At 35.8% G+C, this 23,730-nt stretch overlaps 1 protein-coding gene across 14 annotated transcripts in view; it reads left to right on the forward strand.

Annotated features, from left to right (window-relative positions):
* Nucleotides 1-23,730, forward strand: part of KCNMA1 (potassium calcium-activated channel subfamily M alpha 1) — a 421,118-nt gene that overhangs the window by 228,682 nt on the left and 168,706 nt on the right. For 10 of the 14 annotated variants that reach the window (XM_079312583.1, XM_079312582.1, XM_079312580.1 and 7 more), the window contains 3 exons: nt 4,468-4,491; nt 18,479-18,572; nt 18,961-19,072. In XM_079312583.1, the coding sequence (XP_079168709.1) occupies nt 4,468-4,491; nt 18,479-18,572; nt 18,961-19,072 (230 nt within the window). The remainder of the gene's footprint in view (nt 1-4,467; nt 4,492-18,478; nt 18,573-18,960; nt 19,073-23,730) is intronic. The other 4 variants (XM_079312579.1, XM_079312578.1, XM_079312576.1 and 1 more) reach the window with 1 other exon arrangement.

A 23,730-nucleotide genomic window follows, 5' to 3' on the forward strand; every position in this document is an offset into this window, starting at 1 on the left:
TGTTCATCTGAACAAGCAACATGAATAAAGAGAAGCCTGCCAAGAATTTCTAAGGCCAGTCAAGTTACTCTTGTTCAGTGTGCATCCAGATTTACAGTGCCCATGGGTTGATAGGTCTGTGGATAACAAAGTTTGGCCTGTCAGTTTGACAGCTTTGTTAAAAAATATCTTTGTGCAGTCCTATAAAGAAGATAGATCTACCTACACAGGTTTCCACAGAGGTGCTTGCTTTACATGCAGACCAGTATGTCTAGGACTTTGCCATAGTGGTAAGATGGTGAGGGTGCAGACATGCTCATCAATAATACTGTGCATAAGTTTGTCATACATGGTATGTAACTTGAGGTCTGTGATCCAATCTAACACTAGAAAGAATACTTAAGGTTCCAAATGTTCCATAAAGCACAATCTTGATGGATCTTCCATCATAACAGTTCATTTACTGCCTAATGATCACAGCAGTGACCTTCTGTAATAAGCAGTTATTAAATAGAAATATGTTCTTTACAGTCCTCATTAGAGATAGATTAGTAAGTCTGCATTTCAGTCCTTACTGCTTTATCTACACTTGCTTTTCCCAGAAGTCCTGGGATGCTGCTCTTCCTAGTTCTCCAGTGTATTTGCACAGTTTCTTCTTGTTTCTGTATAGATAAGCCCTTTGGGATTAAAGCTGTTTCGAGTATTTAGTAACACTCTCTATGGTATTTCCAGTGAGTGACATAGAATCCTACTAAACCATGTTCTAGTACAAGCTAAATGGGAATAAGTTATGGCTTACAATTCTTACCCGTTTTTCTGAGCTTCCCTAAGCCCTTAGCTAGACCCAGGTTAGAATGTCAAGCCATTGGATTTTGTTGTGTCCTTATTTTCTCTCTAGCATCTCAAAGCTGCCTGGTTATATCAGTGCTCTCCCCTTGCCAAGTGATTGTGTAGATATGGTTCTTCCAGAATGTGAAATGCTTTAACTTATTTTTTAAATTCTCTTTTGCAATGTTTGCTTTGTGAAGACTTTTCATCTTCTATTTTTTTTCCTGTAACATATTTCAAAAATTAAAAAATCAACACGTGCAGTGATCCCAAACACACATTCTGTAATGCCAGAGGTTTATGCCTGTGCTTTAACATAGCACAGGCTCGTGCTAATATTTATTGTGCTAATTCACTTACATGGAACTACTGCAAGTACAGAATCACATTAGAGAGAAAATCTTGGGCAGATGGACAAACTGTTGTGTGGTACTTAAATGGTGCTTATAAGAGTAATTAGAATGTTAGGGAGATAGTGGGATTTAGTTTTAGGGTTTTTTTGTTTTGTTTTTTGTTTGTTTTGTTGTTTTTGGGTTTTTTTTGTTGTTGTTTTGTTTGGTTTTTTGTTGTGTTTTGTTTTGTTTTTTTCTTTATGTGAGAGAAACTGGTTGGGAAGTGAGTGAATTCTGGAAAGGAAAAGTAAAGGGCTTGCTTGAGGTGGGGACAGAAGTGAAATAAACAGCTACAGCAATCAGGACAGGCTGGTGTTATTCTACCCTGGATGTGAAAGGATGGCTAAGTACATGCATTGTGGAATCTTTAGCATGATATCTCAAGGCTTGTCTCAAGGCACTCTTAGTCCGTGGAAAGGAAGCTTTTCCTCTAAACCAGCTCTCTGTCATAAACATGAATGTCTGATATGAGTTGAATAAGCTTTGCTGCCTAGGGTAAATGTGAAGCTTCAATATGTTTGGTTTTGTAGCTAAAATGCAGCAGCAATGCAATTGTTCAAATCACAACAGGTTAATGGATATTAATCCAGTCAGCCTGTTGTTCCAGAAACTTGCTTATGGCCATCTTCAGTCAAATAGTTGATAAGTCTTAAACTTATTAACTCGTTTACTTGGTTAAGTGAAACCAAGTCCTCAAAACAGAAAACTAGAACTAGGAATTGGATTCCCTGTTTTATCAAACTAAACTTTGCCAGTAGTTGGTTTATTAAAAAGAGTTTTATGTTCAGGGGTTGGAAGGAATTAGCTCCAGGGCTAAATATCCCAGAAATGTAGTTAAATATGATAGTTCTGGTCATTTATTTTAAATAGTACAGTATCCTTCATAATGATTAACTTTTATTTGCAACTGATTTGTATGAGCTATGTAAATTTTGTTATGGCTTTTGGCTACACCAAAAGAGAGAAACTCCTGCTATTTTAGATTGCTAGGAAATAAATGAGTTGGATAGCTTCTCTCCATCTGAAGCAGGGAAAATTTTCTAACATGAGGTTGGTTCCTAGCAACAATCTGAAACAGATGACAATCTCTTCTCAAACCTAGTAGTTTGAATCGCTAAAGACTGGTTCATTTTATAGCAAAAAAATCACCATTTGCAGGATGAAGAACTGTTGAGTAAATCTGTAGTGGAATCTGATCATTGGAGATCCTTACATTTGTAGCTTCTGTCATGCTCTGCTGCATTAGTAGCAGATATCAAGGATATGATTCTTCTCCTGTGTTTACATTGTTATGGTCATATTCAGAGTGATGTGATTATAGAACTCAGACCAGCTTTGTGCTCTATGTGAAACTTAAGGACTTCTCTATCATAACTCAATGAAAGTTTACTGGTGTATTGATTTTATTAAAAATAAATTTAAAGTATGCATTTCATCTTTTGCTGAGTCAAAGATAAGAAAGATTCTTCTATTTCCACAACAATGGGAAAGTGTGCATATACAATATGTGTCATTTGTGCTGTGATACATACATATATGTTGTAGTACATACTGTGTATGCCAGAATTTCTGTTACTGACTGTACAGTAACTATTTGAATGGTAGACTTTGGAAGTGTGAGTTCCTAAATTTTTGGGCTCCTCTGCTTGCCTTAAACAATTTACTAGGTATCTGGCTTTGTCAGCAGTGCTTTAATCGCTCTTGACTCGGTAACCTTCTTCTCAGGTGATAACATTTGCATGCTCTGTGCAGCACTTAGTAAGTGCATACTTGTACACCCAAGAAAATATTCAAGTGTTTAATATGCAATTAATGGAAGATTCTACTAGCCTTGTTAAATAGCACACAGGGGCCAAAAGTGGTACGAGTTTTGACTGCAAGTTCAGTTCCTGTGAAAAGAAGTGTTTGTCTGGAAAAAGAATGTGAATTTCACTATGTAAGAGTAGTACAGCTGGAGGTTTTATATCTGAAGTGAACAGTTTAGAATTTTTTTACCTGACAACTTCAAAATACGTTGATCAGTTTCTCTGCAAATATTGTAAGACATTTCAAGAAGCCAGAAAGTTACTTCTAATGTCCATTATTTGATTTTATTTTGATTTAAATTTCTGTGGCAAATTACTAACTATAAAGAATAATATTTCACAAAGCTGCTAGTGTATAAAAGCAACAATAACAAAAGTAAATGTTCTGCAAATGGAACAGTAGATTCTATTAAAATCCTTATACAGTAAATGAAATGTAGTTTTCTTGTTAAAGCTGTTTTTTGGTGTTGTGTGAATTGCTACCCTGCATAACTATGTTATATGTTTGAGAACTGTGCTAAAAATAGTGATAATATTTATGTAAGGCAATTAAGAAAAGTTGCTTGAAAACAATGTATCTATTGATAAATGTGGAACAAATACTTTTGTAATGGAACATACATTGTTCCATATGTTACAAATGGTACTTTTATCATCACAGGGTAGCACCTTGAGTGGATGCTGCAATAAAATAAATTAAATTTCCTGCTCAGTTACATCTTTGGGATCAGGCTATGCAGTACTATGCCTAATGCACATGATTTAGGGCAGGCTAGGTGGTCACTCTATAATTCCAGGTCACATTTTTATGTTTTAGTTCAGTGCTACTGTGAAGGTGAGTAAGGTAAAGGCAATTCAACACAAGCTCTGAAAAAACCCTGCTTTGTTCAGCAGAGATGTCTTTCACTAGAAAAGCAGCAAAAGGTGATCAAATAAATCACTCATATCAATGCATCCCTTATACTGTCCATATTCATTTAGTTTGGTTGATTATGCATTCAAATCAGTGAAATTTGTGTTTTTTGGATCTTGTGCACTGCATTGAAAAATTCACCTCTGCATATCTGTGTGTTTATGATCTTTAGTTATTCATCAACTACTGAACACGTTGGACATTTTGAAATTGCTCTGTATCTCATTATTTCATCTTTTTTTTTCTTCAAAAAAAATTTTCTTCTGAAAATTCAGGTTTGCTTTGAAAGCTCAATTAAAATACTTTGAATGAAATAACAAAATGCTTATTTAAAAGAAACGATTGGATTTCAGACTGGTTACTGTAATTTATAATTCTTACTCCCTCTTCTTCCTCATCTTTTTTCGTCCTCCTTTCCAAGCATCTTCTCCCCCATTCCTGAGTAATACTGGTGCTATGTACAGTATTTTGTTTACAGTAGTATAAACATTCTCAGCCTGTGACTTCATTGCTGAAATAACTCACCTCTTTCATATCAACTCTTACCTAGGAGCCGTACAGCAGACTCATTGATGTAGGTTTTTTTCTGCATGGCAGTCCAGGCCAAGCTGGTTTCATTGCATGATGCAACTTCACCTTTTTTGGTTGTCTATGGGATTAATTATAATCTATTCTTGTATTGCCTGTGCATGCCAATGTGCTTACCATAATGATGTATACACTGAATGCAGTCTAGAGCATTAAGTGCATGAAATGGAATTAAAAACAAAGACAAAACCATAACATTATAAGGTTTGAGCGAATGTAAATTGTGCTTATCACTAACTTTAGTTAAGCAGTTATAGAATGAATAGGACATAATATGTATCAGGTCTATGTATTTAAAATTTGCAGCATATTACAGTAGTTTATTGACTAGATGCACAATTTTGGTGTGGTCAAGATGTGAGGAATAAAGGATGTGCTAACTACCCTGTTGTGACAAGGACAGAGTAGTGCCAGTAGTATCAGAAAGATAGACTTCTCCCTGCTGTCAACTTCAGCAGCAGGTGACAGTGAAAAGAGGTAAGATTGTAAATAATTATTTATTGAAGTTCAGAATTTGGGAAGCATTTTAACTGTAAGAGATTTTTGGGTTTTTAAATTATAAGCAACCTGTAAAATAATTTAAAATGTATTGATTTACAAAACACATGGTGAAATTCTGTATGAAGAATTGTAACCCTGCTTGAACTTTCCTTTATGAATGACATTATGACCATTCTAAGCAACCTCTTATTCACATGTTCTTAAATGTATTCAAATGAATTTTCATCAGCATGGTATAAGATGCGATTGAATTCTAAACCTATTTTTTCCTGATGATGAAACAGCAGCCTGGGAAGTGACTTGAAGCATTGTGTCTGAACACAATTATCTAGTGCTGTTGATCAGTGCAAGCGTTTAGTGTATGCTCAGAAGTTACACTTTGTGCACTCTTTGGTATCTGAATTAACACACAGATTTCAAATTAAAATTCATCTTGATGAGTAGGTACTATTGATTCAACTTTGACGACCTATAATATAGAATGTTATGATATTTGAATAATGGTCATAGAAAATGGGTATATGTAAAGTGAAAATATGCTCTTAGTGTGTATACTTTTAAGCAGCTAACTTAATGAAAACATACAATATAGCAGTACAAAAGGGAAGTAATTTCTACAACTGTTGTCATGCCACCCACTGATAATGTGGTTCCCTAAGAATGTGTGTTGTTCAGATATACTTAGGATTTTATTTTTTTATGTTATTCTTAGCATCCATATTATGACAATTGCTTTTGCCCCACTTACAATGAAGGAAATTTCTTTTAGAATTCTATACCATGTCAGAAATGTATCAATATAGTAACATGAAGTTCTTCCTGCTCTTAGTACAAATGGTGTTATTATACCAGTCCTTTTGACCTCCAGTGGCTCAGTGTGTAAGCTTAGCTACACACCCATTCTCATGTGCACAGCAGCCAGGATAAAGAGGTGATGAATGTTACAGTGCAAACCATTTTGAGAGGTGTTAGGAAAAAAAAGACCACTATATATTAATTTTTAACACTGCTATAATCCTCTTCTTATATTCTTTTATAAGTACTTTTATATCCGGCTTCTGATAATTGATTTCAGCAACTGCTACAGCTGTAGGCAATTTCTTATTCCATTTGTTAATGGAGATAAAGCTACTGCTGAAAAAGAAAGGCATAGTGTCATTAATCTACCTAAAAAGGGCTTGCCTTTCTCCTTTACAAAAACCATTGGGTGAGACTGTCACTCAGGCTTCAGGCTACTTTTTTTTTTTTTTTAAAGTTTAAGTATTTTCTTAATTTCTTCTTTGTTTAAACGTCTCCTATTATTTTGCTAAGTAAATGTGGCTATTCAGTGAGTCTTTCCTAGAGTCAGCATTTTTCCTCAAGAATATGATAATTGCACTTAAGACAGTGTTGGTAAATAATCAGGTCCCACAGCTGCAACAGCTGTGACACAAGCTTTTCTAAAAAGGAAAATTTACTAGATTGCAGTTATATAGATGTGGAAATTAAACCATGGTAGAGGAGCTGTGTAATGTGTTTCACTAGAAAAAGGTGCATGCAATAAGACTCTTTAGGAGTCTAGGTTAAAAAGAAAAGGGGAACTGGTAGAAGTGTTAATGTATGCTAGGAGTGAACCTGGCCTTGATTATGCCTGGAGTTGGTTTAAGGCAGAGGAGTTTAAACAGCTGTACGGTGATGCTCAGGGTATAATCAAAGATCTTAAATGGTTGCTTTTGGTAGGTGAAAGGTTTTTTCCTTCAAATTACCTGTTCAGTATTGCTAGTAAAGTGTAACAAGTATACAAATACAGGCTCCCCTGTGACATGTTCCAAGGATACATACAGGTTGCACCGTTTGGAAGGGGAGCAGCTGACCTGGGTAGCCTAAATGTACCTTAGGTATTAATTGACCAAGGTGCTTTCAAGAGCCCTTATACAGATGGGGTAGGTAAAACTAAGAGGTCCTCATGAGCAGCAGCAGGAAGAGTGTGAAATTAGGATTTTTTTTTTTTTTTTGTTTTCTGGAAAATAGAAATATGTGCTAGTTTTGTGTAGATTTGAGGAAGGAATTGATATGATTCATGTTATGCCTTCATTTGAAATAGGAAAAAATATATCCTGCCTGGTGTAGCTGTGTATTGGGACTGCTTTAGAATTACTATTAGCACAATGTGAATAGGTTTTTCTAGGGTTACTAACAGATTTGGATCATGCTGTTAGATAGCCTGACCAAAGAAGCTGATCCAGTAACGTAATGTCAATTTTCTACTGCTTTGCAATACGTCTGACTTCCATTGCTCATTGACACTATTCACTGTTGTTAAAGTCAAATTAATATACCTTAGGCTGAAGTTTATTTCTACTCAGTAAAACTAGAGAATAGCCAGGTATTTTTCATCCTAGTATCAGAGGAGGGAATTCTAGAAAGACAGACAGATGATTGAACTCTTTTCCTCCAGTTTTATCTGGTACTCTTCTTTTTTTTCAGTTAGAATGGTGAAATTAGACTCAATTTCATAGGGCGACATTATTTTTTAAAATTGCAGTATGTAAGCTGACAAGAGATGTATGGACAGTACATTCAAAATTGTCTGTAGGAATCAGTTTTGCATATCCAACAGAAAATTACAGCTCAGTTCTTTGCCGATATACAAAAGAAAAAAATTAATTTAGAACCGAAGAAGATAGATGGAGAACATTCTAATTTTTGTTCATTGTATATATTTTTTCAAATAATTCAGTCAGATGAGGGAGAATTTTAAAAGTGGATGACAGTATTAACAGAAGAGACTAATGAAAGGCACTGAGATGGAGGAGTGGTTGGAGCTGGAAATGCATGATGATGGTAGGCTATTGAAAAGTGTGTATTAAATGAGAGAAGCACTGTTGTAATTTTAAGAGATGGCAGCTGCTCAGGAGCAGAGAGTCCAGAATTTACTCTTTGTTTTGCTGCAAGGTAAGAAAAGTTACAGATAAATTTATTCAAACAGACATTTATCTAAGTGTTTAATGGTTTGTAGGCTCTCTCCTATGGAAGGAGGAAATTTTAGAAGTATCTCATGTATAGATCACCTTGTTGATTCATCCAAATATGAGGACTGTAAGTGGTCCATGTAAGCCAGGCTGAAAAATCAGGTTTTAAAAATCTGAGATTCACCATCTCCCCAAAGAATCTATTCCAGTGTTTATCTATATGTTATAATTGGCAAAGTTTTATGCTGATGATATACTTCTCACTAACTTTGTTCATTTACATTTGTCAATCCAATGTTAACATGGAAAAGGGAGCAGTATTCTTTTGACTTGCTAGCATTTTCATGTCACCAATTTTTTTCTCTTTTCTGGGTTAAGTGGCTACAACAACTTATTACTCCTAGATAGACTTTGATAAAACTATTAGACAAGAAGAACTATTGGACAAGAAGTAATAGAAAGATTTCATTGTGAAGAAGAGACATTATCAACATTAGTAAATGAGGTATGCAATTCAACCAAATCCTTTCATAATGCAGTCAGTATAAGAGATAAACCTGAAATGGCTGACTAAAATTTGTCTGAAAAGGTAAGGTTAATTGAAACAGTAAACTCCTATTTTTTTCTCTTTAGAATGCTAGTATTCTCACACAAAATTCTTTTATTAAAATTAAATCCTTTTAATTTAATTAAAAATGTGATTCCAGGCATTGTTGTGCTGTCATTTTCCTAGAATTGATCTGTCATCAGGGAGATTGTTTTGTGAAGGTAATGTCATGCTATTTTTAGTTGCCAGTATTCTTAGCTCATGATGAACAATTTAGGAATGTAACACAAAATTAAATAATAAGCTCATTTTCCTTATCTATGTGGTTCTCAGCAAACTTTTTTCATATTAAATTATCTTAGGATGAAAATCTTACTGGTGTGTTTAGCAGGAAAGTGCCTGCTCTGACTAAAAGAAGTTGGAAGTTATGGAGAAGGATTCTGGGCCATTCACTAATGCCTGTTTTAACACTGAGTTCCTGGGTGTTTAGCTGCTCTTCAGGGATCTTCCTTTGACTTCTGTTTGAAAGATTAAGAAAGACACATGCTGCAGACAGTAGTGAATATACACACATCCTGAGGAAATTGCTATGTTGTTTTTAGAGTGAGCAATTTTAATGCAGATTTTTTCTGTATATCCCAATAATTCAATATAAAATAATAAGCAAAAGTTTTTTGTTATCGTATATAATTTTGTTTGAGCTGAGGAAATTAGCTCAGTCCAATTAGATTTTTCTTGAGTGCTTATGTTTTATTAAGGAGTCTGTCAAGAAGCATGATTTGCTTCAAATTAATGGAAGACTAGAGAAAGGGAGATGAAAACTAATGACATGATAGGGAACTTTACAAAGTTTTATTAGTTCATTTAGGTGAAATAATTATTAGCAGTGTTACTTGGCTGTCACTTGGTGAGTTGCCAGTTGCAGATAGCTCTGTAAATTTGGTAGTGTTAGATGGGCATCAGGAAAGCAGACCTTTGTTCCACAGGTGTAACAACTACATTTGCCTTCTAATTTTGTATGTTAACAGGAGTTAAAATTAGAAGCTTCTCTTCCTTTCACACTGGAAATCCATCTCTATCTTAGTTTCCAAACTGAATTCATTTTGCATTAAATTTGCCAAGTCACAGCATTTAAATATATTTTTAAATTTTAAATAAATTTCAGTCAAAATAAGAACAACAAAGTTTTAAGCCCTATTCTTTATGAAATGATGCAGAGAAGTGAAAGAATGAAAAGCAAAAAAAAAAAAAAATCTCTGATTCTGAGAAAAGTGTTTGCTAAAGGACACAGTTGTACCAATTTAATACTGATTGATCTGGTTTTTTTGGGTTTTTTTTGTTTTGTTTTTTTTTTTTCTTCTGATACTGGATTTCTTTTTTTTTTTTGAGGGAGGAAGAGGAAACCTGTTCATTTTACCACAGATCAGTCTGACAGCTTGTCAGGGCTCCCCAGTGTGATAGGGAGATTGCATAGAAGGACTTAGTTGTAGAAAGCATTTGCAGAAGAGATGAGTCATGATGCATTTGTTTAATTAGGTTAGAAATAGAAGGGTAATATTCTAATGCCAGCTTGTGGTCTGTCAGATTTTAAAGAATAATAGATGATATTGTAACAGAAATTAGGAAAGAGAAGTAAGGTCAGACATTTAAAGTGTCCTTGTTCTTTTTTTTTCCTGAAAAGCACTGTACTTCCAAATTATTAGGTGTAGGTTAAACACAGTGTGAGGAATCTTGGAAGATAGCTTTATTTCACATTATTTGACAGTTTTATTTTGATCAGATTTATATTTTATTTATGTTAAAATTGGATAAAGAGGATCCTTTGTGCAATTTTAAAATAAGTGAAATTGTTGATGTAATTCTCAAAGACAGCTTAGTATTTATGAGCTTAAGCTCATCAAAGTATTTTCAGAAGGAATGTGAGAGGTGTATATCAAAGTAAAGAGGGGGGATCTCTACTTGTAGACTGCAGGAGTTCTGTTTGTGTATAGGAGAAACAGCTAAGAATTTAGAGTCGGGGGCTGAATGGTCAAATAGCATTTAAATGTAAATAATATCAGAAGATACAAGCAATGACCACAACATCATCCTCACCTATCAAGCTATAACTATCTACAGAATTCAGTGAGGAAGGGATTGTTCCTCCTTCACTATCTAGCTCCAGGTGCACAAAACCTCAGAAAACTGTCTCTAAGTAGTGATGCCATGATCCCATGCAGTTTCATGGACCCAGGTCTTCAGGCACTTCTCCTATGAGCAAAGTGGGTTTTCACCTTCCTTTGGCAGTGCCTTGCTCTGGTGATCCAGCTGGCTGTCCTTCCTCCTTGGGAAGGAAACCAACTTAACTCTGCCTGCATTTTCTGCAGCACTCACTGAAAGTGCTGGCAGCAGAAGTTCCCCAATGGTGCCCCACATCGTATCAAGGGAGAGTGAAGTAATTTAGAAGATATTTGCCATCAAAAGCTTCATTGGTGCTGTGACTCAAAGAAAGGCTTTCTAGACTGAGATGCGTTTAACAAGCATCTTGCATTTAGAAGATGAATACAGATACTGTAAGAAAATGTTTTTTTCTTACTGTAGGACTCACTGGGTTAATGAATGTAAGCTGAAGTAAGCAGAAGTATGTTATACTCTGTCCCTTTTAAGACATTTGACATCTTTGATTCTAATTTAGTCTTGGTCTTTTTTTTTAATTAAGATATTTGTTCCCTGAGGTATATATTTGATAGGCATCTGCATTATTTTGCTATATGTTCATGCCTGTTTTAGTAAAGGAGATTTTAACTGCTTATTACCTTCTGGGCTCTGTGACTAAACTGTAAAGGAGCAAACTCTTGGTTGAATGAAAATTGCTTTTACAAAATGATGCATGTGGCTTTTCTATCGTTTTACTTTAGTACTACATCAGTGAAACAGAGTTAAAAAGCCTAACCATAACCATTAATTTTCTTTTTTGCTGTACTGTTCAAAACATGTGTTAGAGGAGTATAAACAGACACTGCTATATCAAATTTGTGCCAAATTTCTTCTTTTACTCTAGACTTCATAAAATTTGGTTTGCTGTAGAAGTAAATTCAAGGGAATTCAGTATTAAAGAGGAGCTTCCAGTAAAACAAAATAATTTGAAGAGACCACATTAAGCAGTTTTATGAACAAAGAAAATTTAATGCCCAAATTGATACATATTAATTGCATTAGTTGAAATACAGTTTGCAGGTCCAGTGAGTGGAATATCTTCAAATGATGCAATACTAATGCACTTCTAAATATTGAGTGGTTTCTCTTAACTATTTATGTTATTTATGTTTTAGCAGCATCAAGTGGTATTTCTGTACATAGCTATAATTTCATTTTAACATCAATGGACATTTCTTCTGATGGGAAGTGCACATTTTACTGTGTTTTCTTATAATGTACAGTTGTGCAGTCTAAAAACTATCAAGAAATAAAATCTTCCTGATTTTTCTTATGATCTATTTTTTAAGTTTTATATTTTATTTTATTGGTACTAGGAATTAAAATATATTTTTAGCTTGTTTCTGTAATGGATTTGGCTTTTCCTCCACCATTCAGAAAGCAGATTTGCAAAACATTAAAATTGCAAATTAGGAAAATTCTCTGAATTTCTAAAATTGTCAATAGTTTCTTAAAGTTCTGAAGTTCTATCAGCTGTAGTAAGATATTAGCATCAGTACTTTCTTGAAATCTCATTAGAAGTAAATTTCTTCTGTGGTGACTTAAGAAAGTTTTGCATACATATCTTCGAAACACTTGACAAAATTGAGCTAGATTAATATGTCTTAAAATTAATGTTTTCCCTTTTTAAAAAAGCAATTATAGAAAGGTAAGAATTGTCATCTATCTTAGTCTTTGCCTTGTCATTAAAAAGAAAGAGAGGAAAAAAAAGGCAAAAACTTTTAGGAGCAGGCTGACACAATGTGCCAAAAAATACAAGAGTGCACTTCCTACCTAGGAAGAATGACAACTGTAAATTGCATATTGTATAGTTATTTCAAATGCTGAATTGGGTGTACAAAAGCTTTCCCATTATTGTGGGGAACATTTTATGTGAAGTCATCCAGATATCTGTCACTGTGATTGCAAAGCTGGTCCAAAGTCTGAATGAAGGTAGAACTACAGCTCCTTGCTTCAGTGTGGTCACAATGGCAGTGACTGCACTGTGACAGATTTAGTTCATACTAAGGCTTTGATCTGGGGTTTGCAATGGGCTTTACAGCCCCTATCAACAGGTGAAATGATACAGTAAAAAACACTGAAGTTATTTTCAGCTCTGTTGCAATTTCAAAAATCCTGGAAATATATGAAGGCTTTTGTGGGAACTTTCATGTTAATATATTCACAGGAACAATTTAGAAAACATTAAAAAGCATCTTTTGCTCTCTCCCATTCATTTTACAACTATTCAAGGAATAATTCCAGTTCAAACATTTTGATGTATTAGAAACATTTTAAGCCAACCAGAAATAAGCAAGAATAATAAATACATACATGATGTAAACTGGTGACAAAAATAGTTCTTTAAACAGCAGTAAATTCTTTTGAAGTGACAAGTGGTACAACCTGTGGTAAAAGTGTCATGCACACTGTTGGCTTCGGTGCTGATTGCAACAAAGCTTTAGGGATGCTGGAATATCTTGTCAAAATTTTGCCCCATATATGTAAGATTAAGTGGAATTATTTTTTTACCACTTATAGTCACTCCTGCTCATTGAAGTAGTTTATTATAACTGTACAACTGGGCTTTATAACTAATAGTTTTGCTGTAAAAATTGTATACATAATTACAGATGCTCTTTCAAAGTACTTATAAGCATTAGAGAATCATAGAATCATCTATTTTAGAAATGACCTTTCAGGTCTCCACTAAACCATGTCTCTAAGTGCCACAACTATACATCTTTTAAATACCTCCAGGCGTGGCAACTCAACCACTTCCCTGGGCAGCCTCTTTCAACATGTGACAATGTTTCAATGAAAAATTATTTCCTAATATCCAATCTAACCTTGCCCTGGCACAACTTGAAACCATTTCCTCTTGTTCTGTCCCTTATATTTGTGAGCAGAGGTCGGCCTCCATCTTGCTACAGCCTGCCCTTGGAGACTGATGAGGTCCTTCCTGAGCCTGCTTTTCTCCAGGCTGAAGAGCCCAGCACTCTCAGCCCCTTTGCACTCCAAACCTTCCCCAGCTGTTGCCCTCCTGTGGTTTTGCCTCAGCCCCTCGCTGTGTGCCAGGCCCAGAGCTGGACACAGCCCTCGAGGGGTGGCCTCAGCAGTGCCAAGGACACTGGCCTGGTCCCTTCCCTGCTCCTGCTGCCCACACTATGGCTGTTACAAGCCCAGACACTCTTGCCCCCCTTGGCCACTTTGGCTCGTGCTAGCTCACAGTGAGCTGGCTGCTGATCAGCAGCTTCAGGTCCTTTTCCAATGAGCAGCTTTACAGCTCTTCTGCAAGTCTTTAGTGCTGCATGGGGTTGTTGTGACCCAAGTGCTGGACAAGGCATTACCCTTGAACTTCATATAATCCCCCCTGCCCATGGACAGCCTGTTCAGATCCCTCTGCAGAGCCTTCCTACCCTCTACCAGATCCACACTCCCATTCAACTTGGTGTCATCCGTGAGCTTACTGAGGACTCACTCAATTCCCTTGACGTGATCATAGATCAAGATATTAAACAGCACTGTCTCCAAGGCTGAGACCTGGGGAATATCATAAGTGACCAGACACCAGGTGGATTTGACCGTTTTTGCTAAAGTCCTTGGGCTCAGCCATCCAACCTTTTACCCAGCTAGTCCAAGCTATGAACAGCCAGTTTCTCCAGTAAAACGCTGTGGGAAATAGTGTTAAAAGCTTGACTAAAGTCTAGATAGCCTCCACAGCCTTTCCCTCATCCACCAAGCAAGGCACCTTGTCACAGAAGGAGATCAGATTGGTTGAGCAGTGTCACTGTCTGCCCGGGTCTCCTGATTCTGAGATCCTCACAGCAGGACTTGTTGGTGGCTTAAAGTCTGTGTTTGCCCCAGCACCGAGGAAAATGTAGGAGGCTGTTCTTTGAGGTTTTTCAAGGCTGTTTATTGTTTCTTATCTAAGAAATTCTTTCTCTAGCTGACAGCAGTCTGTTCAGCACGTGGATCAAGGGCACACTCCGTCTGCCAGAGGCCACGTCCAAAATCCTCCATGTTAGTCATGAGCCCCTAATATAAGCATTCCTAGAAATCCACTTTTTCTACCTTCTAACAGTCTAATTTATACTCTACCTTATTTCTGTGGCTTGTATTTCTTCCCACAATGTTGGCAGATTTCTCCAGGGACATAAGTCCAGCCCCCAAGACCACTGGGTACCTTGCCAGGACCTCTGAGACCCCTGCCAGGAGGAGTTTAGAGGCATTCAGGGAAGCCAGGGGAGCACCCAGGACTCCCACAGAGCAGCACTGCCTTGCATAAACTGAAATGTGCTGGACCTGATCCCATGGTGTTCTGCATGTGCTCTGTGCTGGCACTCAAGATGTTCTTCCCCATGACCTTCCCCAACACCAAGATCAGCCTGACAGTCTTGTAGTTGCATGAATCCTCTTTCTGATCCTTCCTGTGGATGGGTGCATATTGCCTAACTTCCAGTGAGGTGGGACCTCTCCAGTTAATCAGGTGCTGATAAATTATGGAATTGGCTTGGTGGGCACTTCCACCAGTTCCCTCAGGATCTCTGGGTGGATTCCACACAACTCTCTCCATTTATTGTCTAAATGGTGTAGTATTTTACTGACCATTTCCCCTTGGATTGTGGGAGCTTCATTCTGCTCCCCATCTGTCTTCCAGCTCAGGGCACTGGGTACCCAGAGAACAACTGGTCTTGCTATTTAAAGATCGAGTCAAAGCAGGTATTAAGTACCCCAGACTTCTCATTCTTTGTCCCTATGTCGCCCATCCAATAAAAGATGGAGATTCTTCTTAGCAATGTCATGAACAGACCAAAGCCTGCCCTTTGGGAGTCCAACCTAGCAGTTCTGCTGGCCTCCCTCGTTATTTCTCCAGGAACCAGAATCTATCTTTTTTGTGATTGCTGTGCCCAAGACAACCTCCAGTTGCCACATCATCCACCAATCTTTCTCTTTTCAGCAAAACATCTCTGATGGGGTGCCCTCCCTAGCTGGCTCATTTACCAGGTGTGCGTGTCAGTTGGAGTGGCTCCTGCCACTTTTTTAGGGGGAGGCTTCCATTGCATTTAGAGTTCCATCATTACTGTAGTTTTCATCCAGTTATATTAAATCTTTCCTCTCATTGCTAGTATGCTATTTCATTGATTTTATCATAATTTCTCCTGACTTTTTGTGGTATAAGTGTGTGAAACCATGCTTACATGGAAGGCGAATAAAAATGTTTCTAATAGTCTGTTGCCTTCTTCAAAAGTGAAACCTTTGCTGCCCCAATGGAGTGAAATCCCATATGACATGCCATGTGATTTTAATATAAACCAGGGAGTTTTATTAGTATTATTACTGGTCCTGGAGACCCCAGTACACTACTAAGAAATATAGCACTTCTGGGTTTGGGAAACTTGATGTAAAGACGAGTTTAGAATTGGCTTCCTTTCTGCAGCAGGTTCTATTGTGCAGTCATAAATATTAGTGACTGTATTTTTATGCCAGCTCAAATGTCAGCTACTGATGAACACAAAAATAAAAACCCAAACTGAAAATTTAATTTCAAATGTTTAAAATCTTTTATAATCCATCTGTGAAAAAATTAATAATTTCTTCGGTGTCATGCCCTTCTGACAAAATCATGATTTGAAATGCAAGAGAAAAGATGCTGTGTTTGTCTTTGAAATGGATAGCTTAAACATTGAAAAAGAGGGATGATCTCTGTAATGAAGGAGGTTTAAAGGATATGACCAGCAGAAACAGCAGTTTTGGTATTAGGTGAACAAAAGTCACAAATCAGAATTGTCATCCATTGTGCTAAGTGTTTTGCAAAAAAATTGAAGACCTATTATGCATTAGGCCATTTATCAGATCTTGTATGTTTTTGTAAAGGACAGTGATACAAAAGTAGAGCTGTTAGCTGCAACCTTAACTGACCTTAACTAAAAATTGCTCTCTATCATGGTTATAAGCCTCTGTAATTCCATTAGCTTCAATGGATTTCTTCAGCTTTTGCAGGACCTAATCTGGAGTTAAGGGTTGGTGCAGGGCTGTTGATTCTGTTCCTCTGTTCTTCCTGTTGGTAGGGTGCATTGTGACTCAGTGTGTGGCCTACCTTATTTTGACAAAATCCTTTATTCTCATTAGTGCCATACAGAAAATGATCCAGTTGGGTTCTCAGATTACATCCACTGTTTTTTGTAGCTAAAATTGTGTTTGTGAAGTATGAGGTATTGTCTGCTCTCCTGTATGTTAACATTTGGCTTCTCTTCCCTTTGCCTGCTCTTGTAAATCAGTTTTATTTGCACTATAACAAAGTGTCTCATAACATCAATGTCTTTTTAAATAGCCTTTGAAAACCAATTTTAATAAAATTTCCTGTAGCACTGAAGCTTCTTAAAATATAAAGCTACTGTACATCAAGGATGATTTTACTGTATACATTCATGCATCTAGAGACAGGAGAGAGCATGCTGTAATTAACTTGTTTGACCTGAAATGTATACAAGGAATGGAAAATTTGGCTGCATGTGTAATGACCTGGTAGCCCAGGTAATTTTCTTTATGCCTTAAGTTAGGTAACATACATTCATAGCGCACAGAATCTTGCTTGTTGAGCAGTCTAGCATTATATTTGCAGAACTACTGCTATACTAACTGGTATTTACATTCATGTTCAGTGATTTATTTGATCTAGAAAGCCAACAAATTTCTGCTTTTCTAAAAGGATGTTTTCCAGGGCTCCAAATGTTCAAATGATCTACGTTCTAGTTTCCCTCTATTACAGTTTGATGAACACATGATCATTTGCAATATATGTGTGTATATATATGTATATATGGTGGGACATTATGTATATATAGTATATACATCAACATATATTGGGACATGATTTTCACTTTGGTTTATGACTACAGCATTGGACTATGGCTTCAACAACCTGTTTTAGAAACCTCACAAATAAATCACTGATGATACTTACAGAAGTTACCACCTTCCTTAGATAAAAGTATACTTATAAAGTACCAGTTTGTATAGAGTAAGCTTTGGATCTGTCCCACTGTCAAATAGAGCATAAAATAATAAGCTAAAACTTGCAATGGCTGCCTGATACATACAAGGGTATTTAAATTAACCTGCATGCAGAAATTAACCCTTAGAGTACTGCTTCAAATTCTTCAATTTATTTTGTTATTTAATTTTACCAGTGGGCTATGCTGCTTTTCTACTCAGTTGATAACACTGTACATAAAGTACATTAAATAGACATACAAAAAAAAAAAAAAAAGTGAGAAAAAGAAAAAAAAAATCCAATCAACTACTTTTAAACAAGGGATTCTACAAGACTAAGTACACCAGGTTGCTAATGGGTAATGTATTCCTAAGCAACTATTTTTTGTAAAGGTTTTATATTATGACATGAATTAAAAGCATGTAATATTTCACTGTACCTGTGTGCTTGTTAGGTTTTTTCCTAAAGTATCATAGGTGTGTCTCCTTTAGAAAGAAGTCAGTTCTTTAAGGGTTAATGTGGGGTTAAGCAATCCTGAGGTATTCTCCTGCTTGTCCTCTCCTAAAGGTATCTGCATGTTAATTCTCAAATATTACCTGAACAGGTAAATATAAACACTGTATGAATGACTAACTGAATGAATAAAATAATTCCTTTGAAATGCTTGCTTGTATCTTGTAAACGACTGGAAAACAGAAACATGATTTCTGGATCAAGGTCTTTAATGAAATGCATACAATTCTCAGCAGAGTAGAAACTCATATATTGACAATTTATTCTGATTTCTTTGTTTTCCAAATAGCCCAATAGAATCCTGCCAGAATTTCTACAAAGATTTCACATTACAGATCGACATGGCTTTCAATGTGTTCTTCCTCCTCTACTTCGGCTTGCGTGTAAGTAGCGCGTTGTTGGGAGCAAGAGGCAGGGAGGGAATGCAGCTGTTGTATATGGTGATTGAAACAGAGACTCTACTTTCTTTGAAAGAAACACAGTATCTTCTTTAATACAAAAAATATGAGCATTGTTTTGAAATGTGTAAGAGTTTTAAGACTCAAGTCTGTTTAAGTCTCTTTAGTTAGACCTTTCACTTTAATCTCAGTGTGATTATCAAGAAATGCACAATACAGACTTCTTTCCAGTGAGACATATTTTGTTTGGACTGACCTAAAGCATCAGTTACTACACTAACTTTTGAGTTTAATATTTTAGAAGAAATACCTGCAATCAGCATGAGAATAATCTGATTCTTTCATCTCTTCCCCTCTCTTTTTTTCTTTCCAGTTTATAGCAGCCAATGACAAGCTATGGTTTTGGCTAGAAGTTAATTCAGTGGTAGATTTCTTCACGGTCCCTCCAGTGTTTGTGTCAGTATATTTAAACAGAAGTTGGCTTGGTAAGTACAATGGTTTTACCTTTAAAATGCTTGTTATAAAATTACTGAAACTTTGCACATTTTGGTGGAGAATTTCTTCATCATTGTGCAAATAGAAGAATGTTACCAAAGCTGTGTTTGAAGTGAATTTTAAGCAGAAAGGTGGATTTTGTCAGAAAAAACCACTTACTAAATCTGTTTTGTTTTCAATTCATTATTATAATTTCCTACTTGAAGTGGTGGAGAACTCCATTTTGGAAGTACTGTGTAACATAAGCCTGCCTTTATTAAATGGTGAATTTGATTTGCCTCAGCTTGCAACCTGAACAGGTGATCTAGATCATTCATTCACTGAACTGGTTTGCCATGGATCATTGTCAGTGAAATCAATATATTCTGCATTTTTTGAGCCAGTGTGGCTAAATTTTAAGTCCACTGAAGCGACTGATTCAGAACATACATTTAGAGAATTAATATTTTTGTTGGACTGCTAGAAATGCATTAGAAAAAGTATGCCCCATGTAAAAGGGAATACAAAGTAAAATAGAGAGGACATTCAATTAAAAAACATCCATAATGTGCCAAATGGATTTTCTTGTACAAGTGTTATATGTTCTTTCATTAGGAAAAATGAAGGTTGAATGTTGTGATTTTTTTATTTAGAAAAAACTTCCTAAAAATAAGATAATTTGTGAATGGCATGTCCTTAGACAACGTATGAAACCTCACAGTTTGGAAATTCATTACTCCAGAAACACAGACATTCATTGTCCCTGAAAATTGAAGAGAGTAGTTATCTTAAATGTTTATATGAAAAAGAAAATAAACCAAAGGGTCTTTAATAGTCTTATAGTGTTTTCATCTTAATATGAAAGTGCAAAGATACAAAAATCATTGATGAACTTTTGTTTTATGGGAAGAGATCAATAAACTTATAACCACAGTAAAGGTTGTATAACTATATCAGTGGTTATTAGTATGCCATGGAAGAAAGCAATAAAACATCCAGAAAAGATCACTACACATCCTCATATGAGTACTCTCTTTATCACATATCACTTCTGTCATACATGGAAAACTAAGTAAGGTTTTTTGAAAGAGAAAATGTCATACAGTTCCATATTATGAGAAGAAATAAAATTTAAAAAGAAGGTATGTAAGTAAAAAATGTTCTTATACTTGAAAGAAAATTGCTGAATTCTAGGTAGAACTTATTCTCAGATTCCTTGCTTTATGTGAATTAAAGGAATGCATTTTCACTTTCATACATGTCAGAGTTTCCCGAAACTTTGAGATTGAAATCCTTGGAGATGAAGGCTGTGTGAGAGAAAAAATAGAATCACAGCATCCATTGAAAAGGAATATGAAATGTGAAAGTAGCAAGACCACAAACTCTGGGAAATGAGGCAGAGATAATTATTTGGAATGAATACCCTTCATGAAAGTGACTACGTAATTGACTGACTCATGGTGACACAGCAATCCAACTAACAGTACTGACAGGGATAATGAGAGCATTTGCACATTTAGCAGTTTCTGCTGCATAGATTTTATAAGTTTTATGTCAGTTTTCAGGAGGAGTTAAGCACTCATAGGGTTGAAATTATTTCCATATCTCTTAATTACACCAACCATACTTTATCTTGATTTCTTGTTTATAGCTGCACTTTACCTGTTTCCTCATGAAATTCCCCTGAGACATTTATCACCTGCTGAGCAAAAAAATTGATGTTTTTTAATGTAGTCATCTTAGGAGTAACACATTTACAATGTTTTAGCTTTGCACCTGGTTCCAGAGGGGCTTTCATTTTAGATAAATCATCCTTAGTGAAATCATTCACTAATTCAAAAATGTGGATTGTTTGGATTCCTAACATAGCTTTAATTTAGACCAGCAAGGTATTTTGAGGAGCTGTGGTGAAAGAATTTTTACATAAGTATATTGAAGTGTATTAATGAAGACTGTGTATTCTCTTAGAACTTTGAAAGAGATGGCCAAATTTACTGTCTGTAGAACTCAAATACTTTGATCATACTTGTAGGTAATACAGTGGTAGGACTGAGTGTGTGAGCTGGGGGGAAGGGAGGGTGTTTAGACCATATGATTTAGTTTCAAGTTAGATGCCTACTTTGCCTTTTTCTTTTATATGAATATTGTAATTGAGAAAGATATACTTCTGTTTAGGGGGATTCAGAACATGAGTCATGGGTTTTGCAAAAGCTGTCCCCATGTGTATATAGGATTAGCAGGGAGGTTTGCCCTTGAGTGAGGCAAGTAAATAGAGAGTACGTAAGGTTAGGCAATGTGAAAATGATTCAACATTGGCACATTTGAAGAATTTCTTAATTATTTAGCAGCTTTCCTTTGTATGCTTTAGATTTCAAGATCATTTAGGAGCCAAAATAAAATGTACCATCTGGAATGTATTGTGCATCAGGGTCTTTCCAGTTTATTTCATTATTGATTCACGTCAGTCAGCTGTAATGAGTTCATTGAAGTAGTTGGCAGAATCAGAGTCCCCAGTGTCACTCTCTGAATGCCCAATTCTACAAGACCTGTCCTGGTTTAGCTAACTGATTAGTATAAGTATAGATCCACAGTTTGAACAGTATTTCAAAGAAACCAAACTATTCTAAATAAATAGTAAACTTTGCTTTTGGAGCAGTAAGTGCTTACAGAAAGGTGTGATGCATAGCAGAGGATGTGCTCTGAATGTACATTTGTTTATGTAATGTAGTGCAAAGCCAGTGGATTTTTTCTGTTCTTGTGCTAATTCAGAAATGCCATTGTTCACCTGTGTAACCATGTAACTCCTAGTATGTGAAGCCTTCTCCTTTCCCTGATACTATTTTGTATTCATCTGTTCATAACATACATTTTTGCATTTTGAGATGTTGTATATGAATTAAATTTTCTATCAATATTCATAAAGGATGTTTCAAATCTAGTCTTCCACCTAGATTCCAGTTTGCAGACAACCTTTGGTATTGAAAGATCATATTATGCTTTTTCAAAAGGTTTCTAGGAATGTCATTATGGTCAATGTCTAAAGTAAAGCTGAAGGCAAAACAGCACTTTAAACCAAATTTTTAGATTTGGTAAATCCTTCAGGAGGGGTTTCTATGGTATAATTTTTGCTTGGACAGGACACCATAAGAAAAGGAAGCACCTGAAAAGAATGCATTTGGCACATGGTAAAAGCTACATATTATTTAAAGATTGGGGGAAGTACAGATAGGAAAGAGATTTTTAATAAATCTGTAATAATTCAGTGATATGAACTGCATTATCATGCTGTGTAAAAAATTATGTTCTGACTTGAAAACTGCACAGATATGAACATCGGTGTGTTTTTGGGCGCTTATTTTCATCTAGATCCCCATGACGTTTTTCCAGCACTGTTTTGCAGATATTAGCATTTGTAGATACTTGCTCATAAACTACAGCTCAGCTTTATATCATCATATGTATTGCTTGCACAACTCTATGCAAGAAACTTTCTGATAGTGGTAGGACAGTCCTCCAGGTGCAGCATTCTACAGAGCAGAGAGAATCTTCCCAAGGGAAGAATGATTTACAGATAATTTTGATAGTGAATTTAAAAAAAATTATTTCAGTGCAGAGTTTGTATATTTTAAGTCTACATGAAGGTAGGCTAAAAGGGTTGTTGGACAGAAAAGAATTTGCAATGGGAGAAATAATGACGTGATAATTTTTTTGCTACAGAGTTTTCACAATCTGAGTATCCTATCTAAGCTTCAGATTCAGAACTTTTTTCTTTTGGATGGCTTGCAGTCTAAACAAATTGCAGAGTCCTTCAACAAGTGAATGTCTTCTAGTTTTATTTAGTAAAGACTTAACACCACTTTACACATCACTTAAAACTGTTATTCTATCTTGTGTGATAGCATAATATTTGGCAATTCAAATAACTGAATTGCCTTTTGTCATGCACTTGTATGCTTACGAAAAAGGAAATATTGATTTTTATGAGCTGACTGTATCAGACCAAATTGCCTTGATTGTATTGTTAGAGGGGGATTTAAAATAAGAAATATAATCTTGGCTTCACTTTTTGCAAGAATATGCGAATAAAGAACAATCAGCCTTAGATTGTGATATTAATACAAAGATGTTAATACAACAGAATATAGGAATTTGATAGTGTCTCGTTACTGAATCACAGAAATTAAAGATAAAAATAATTTTTAAACAATCTTAATTCATTTTCCTGATCGTATGCTTCATCTGTTGCACTGTACAGAACATAAAGTGATAGAAACTCTGTGATTCCTAGTAAATTCTATTATCAGGAACATTTTTTCTTTGTCCTTATTCCCTGACACCCATTTTAGTCTAGGTTGCTGATGATACTGTACTTTTTTTTTCACAAAATAATTTGAGATAGTGGGCAGAAGAAGACAGACAACAGATGTGAATATAGACACATGCAAAGTATAGAAAACAAATCTTTTCAGGTGGTGATTAGCACAGTTTGGGAAGAGGAATTTTTTTTTCCAGTGTTTGCTCAAATTCTGTCCAGGTCCTGTTACAGACATGTCAATTAATTTTGGGTGAGACCTGTGGTTTCAGCATCAATGCCTGGTCTGAGAAGAGCGCTTCCAACATCTCTGGTGGAAATTCAGCTTTCTTGGTGAATCTGAGAATGAAATTGATT

This window comes from Erithacus rubecula (assembly GCF_903797595.1).
Source record: "Erithacus rubecula genome assembly, chromosome: 9".
In the NCBI taxonomy this organism is placed as follows: Eukaryota; Metazoa; Chordata; class Aves; order Passeriformes; family Muscicapidae; genus Erithacus; species Erithacus rubecula.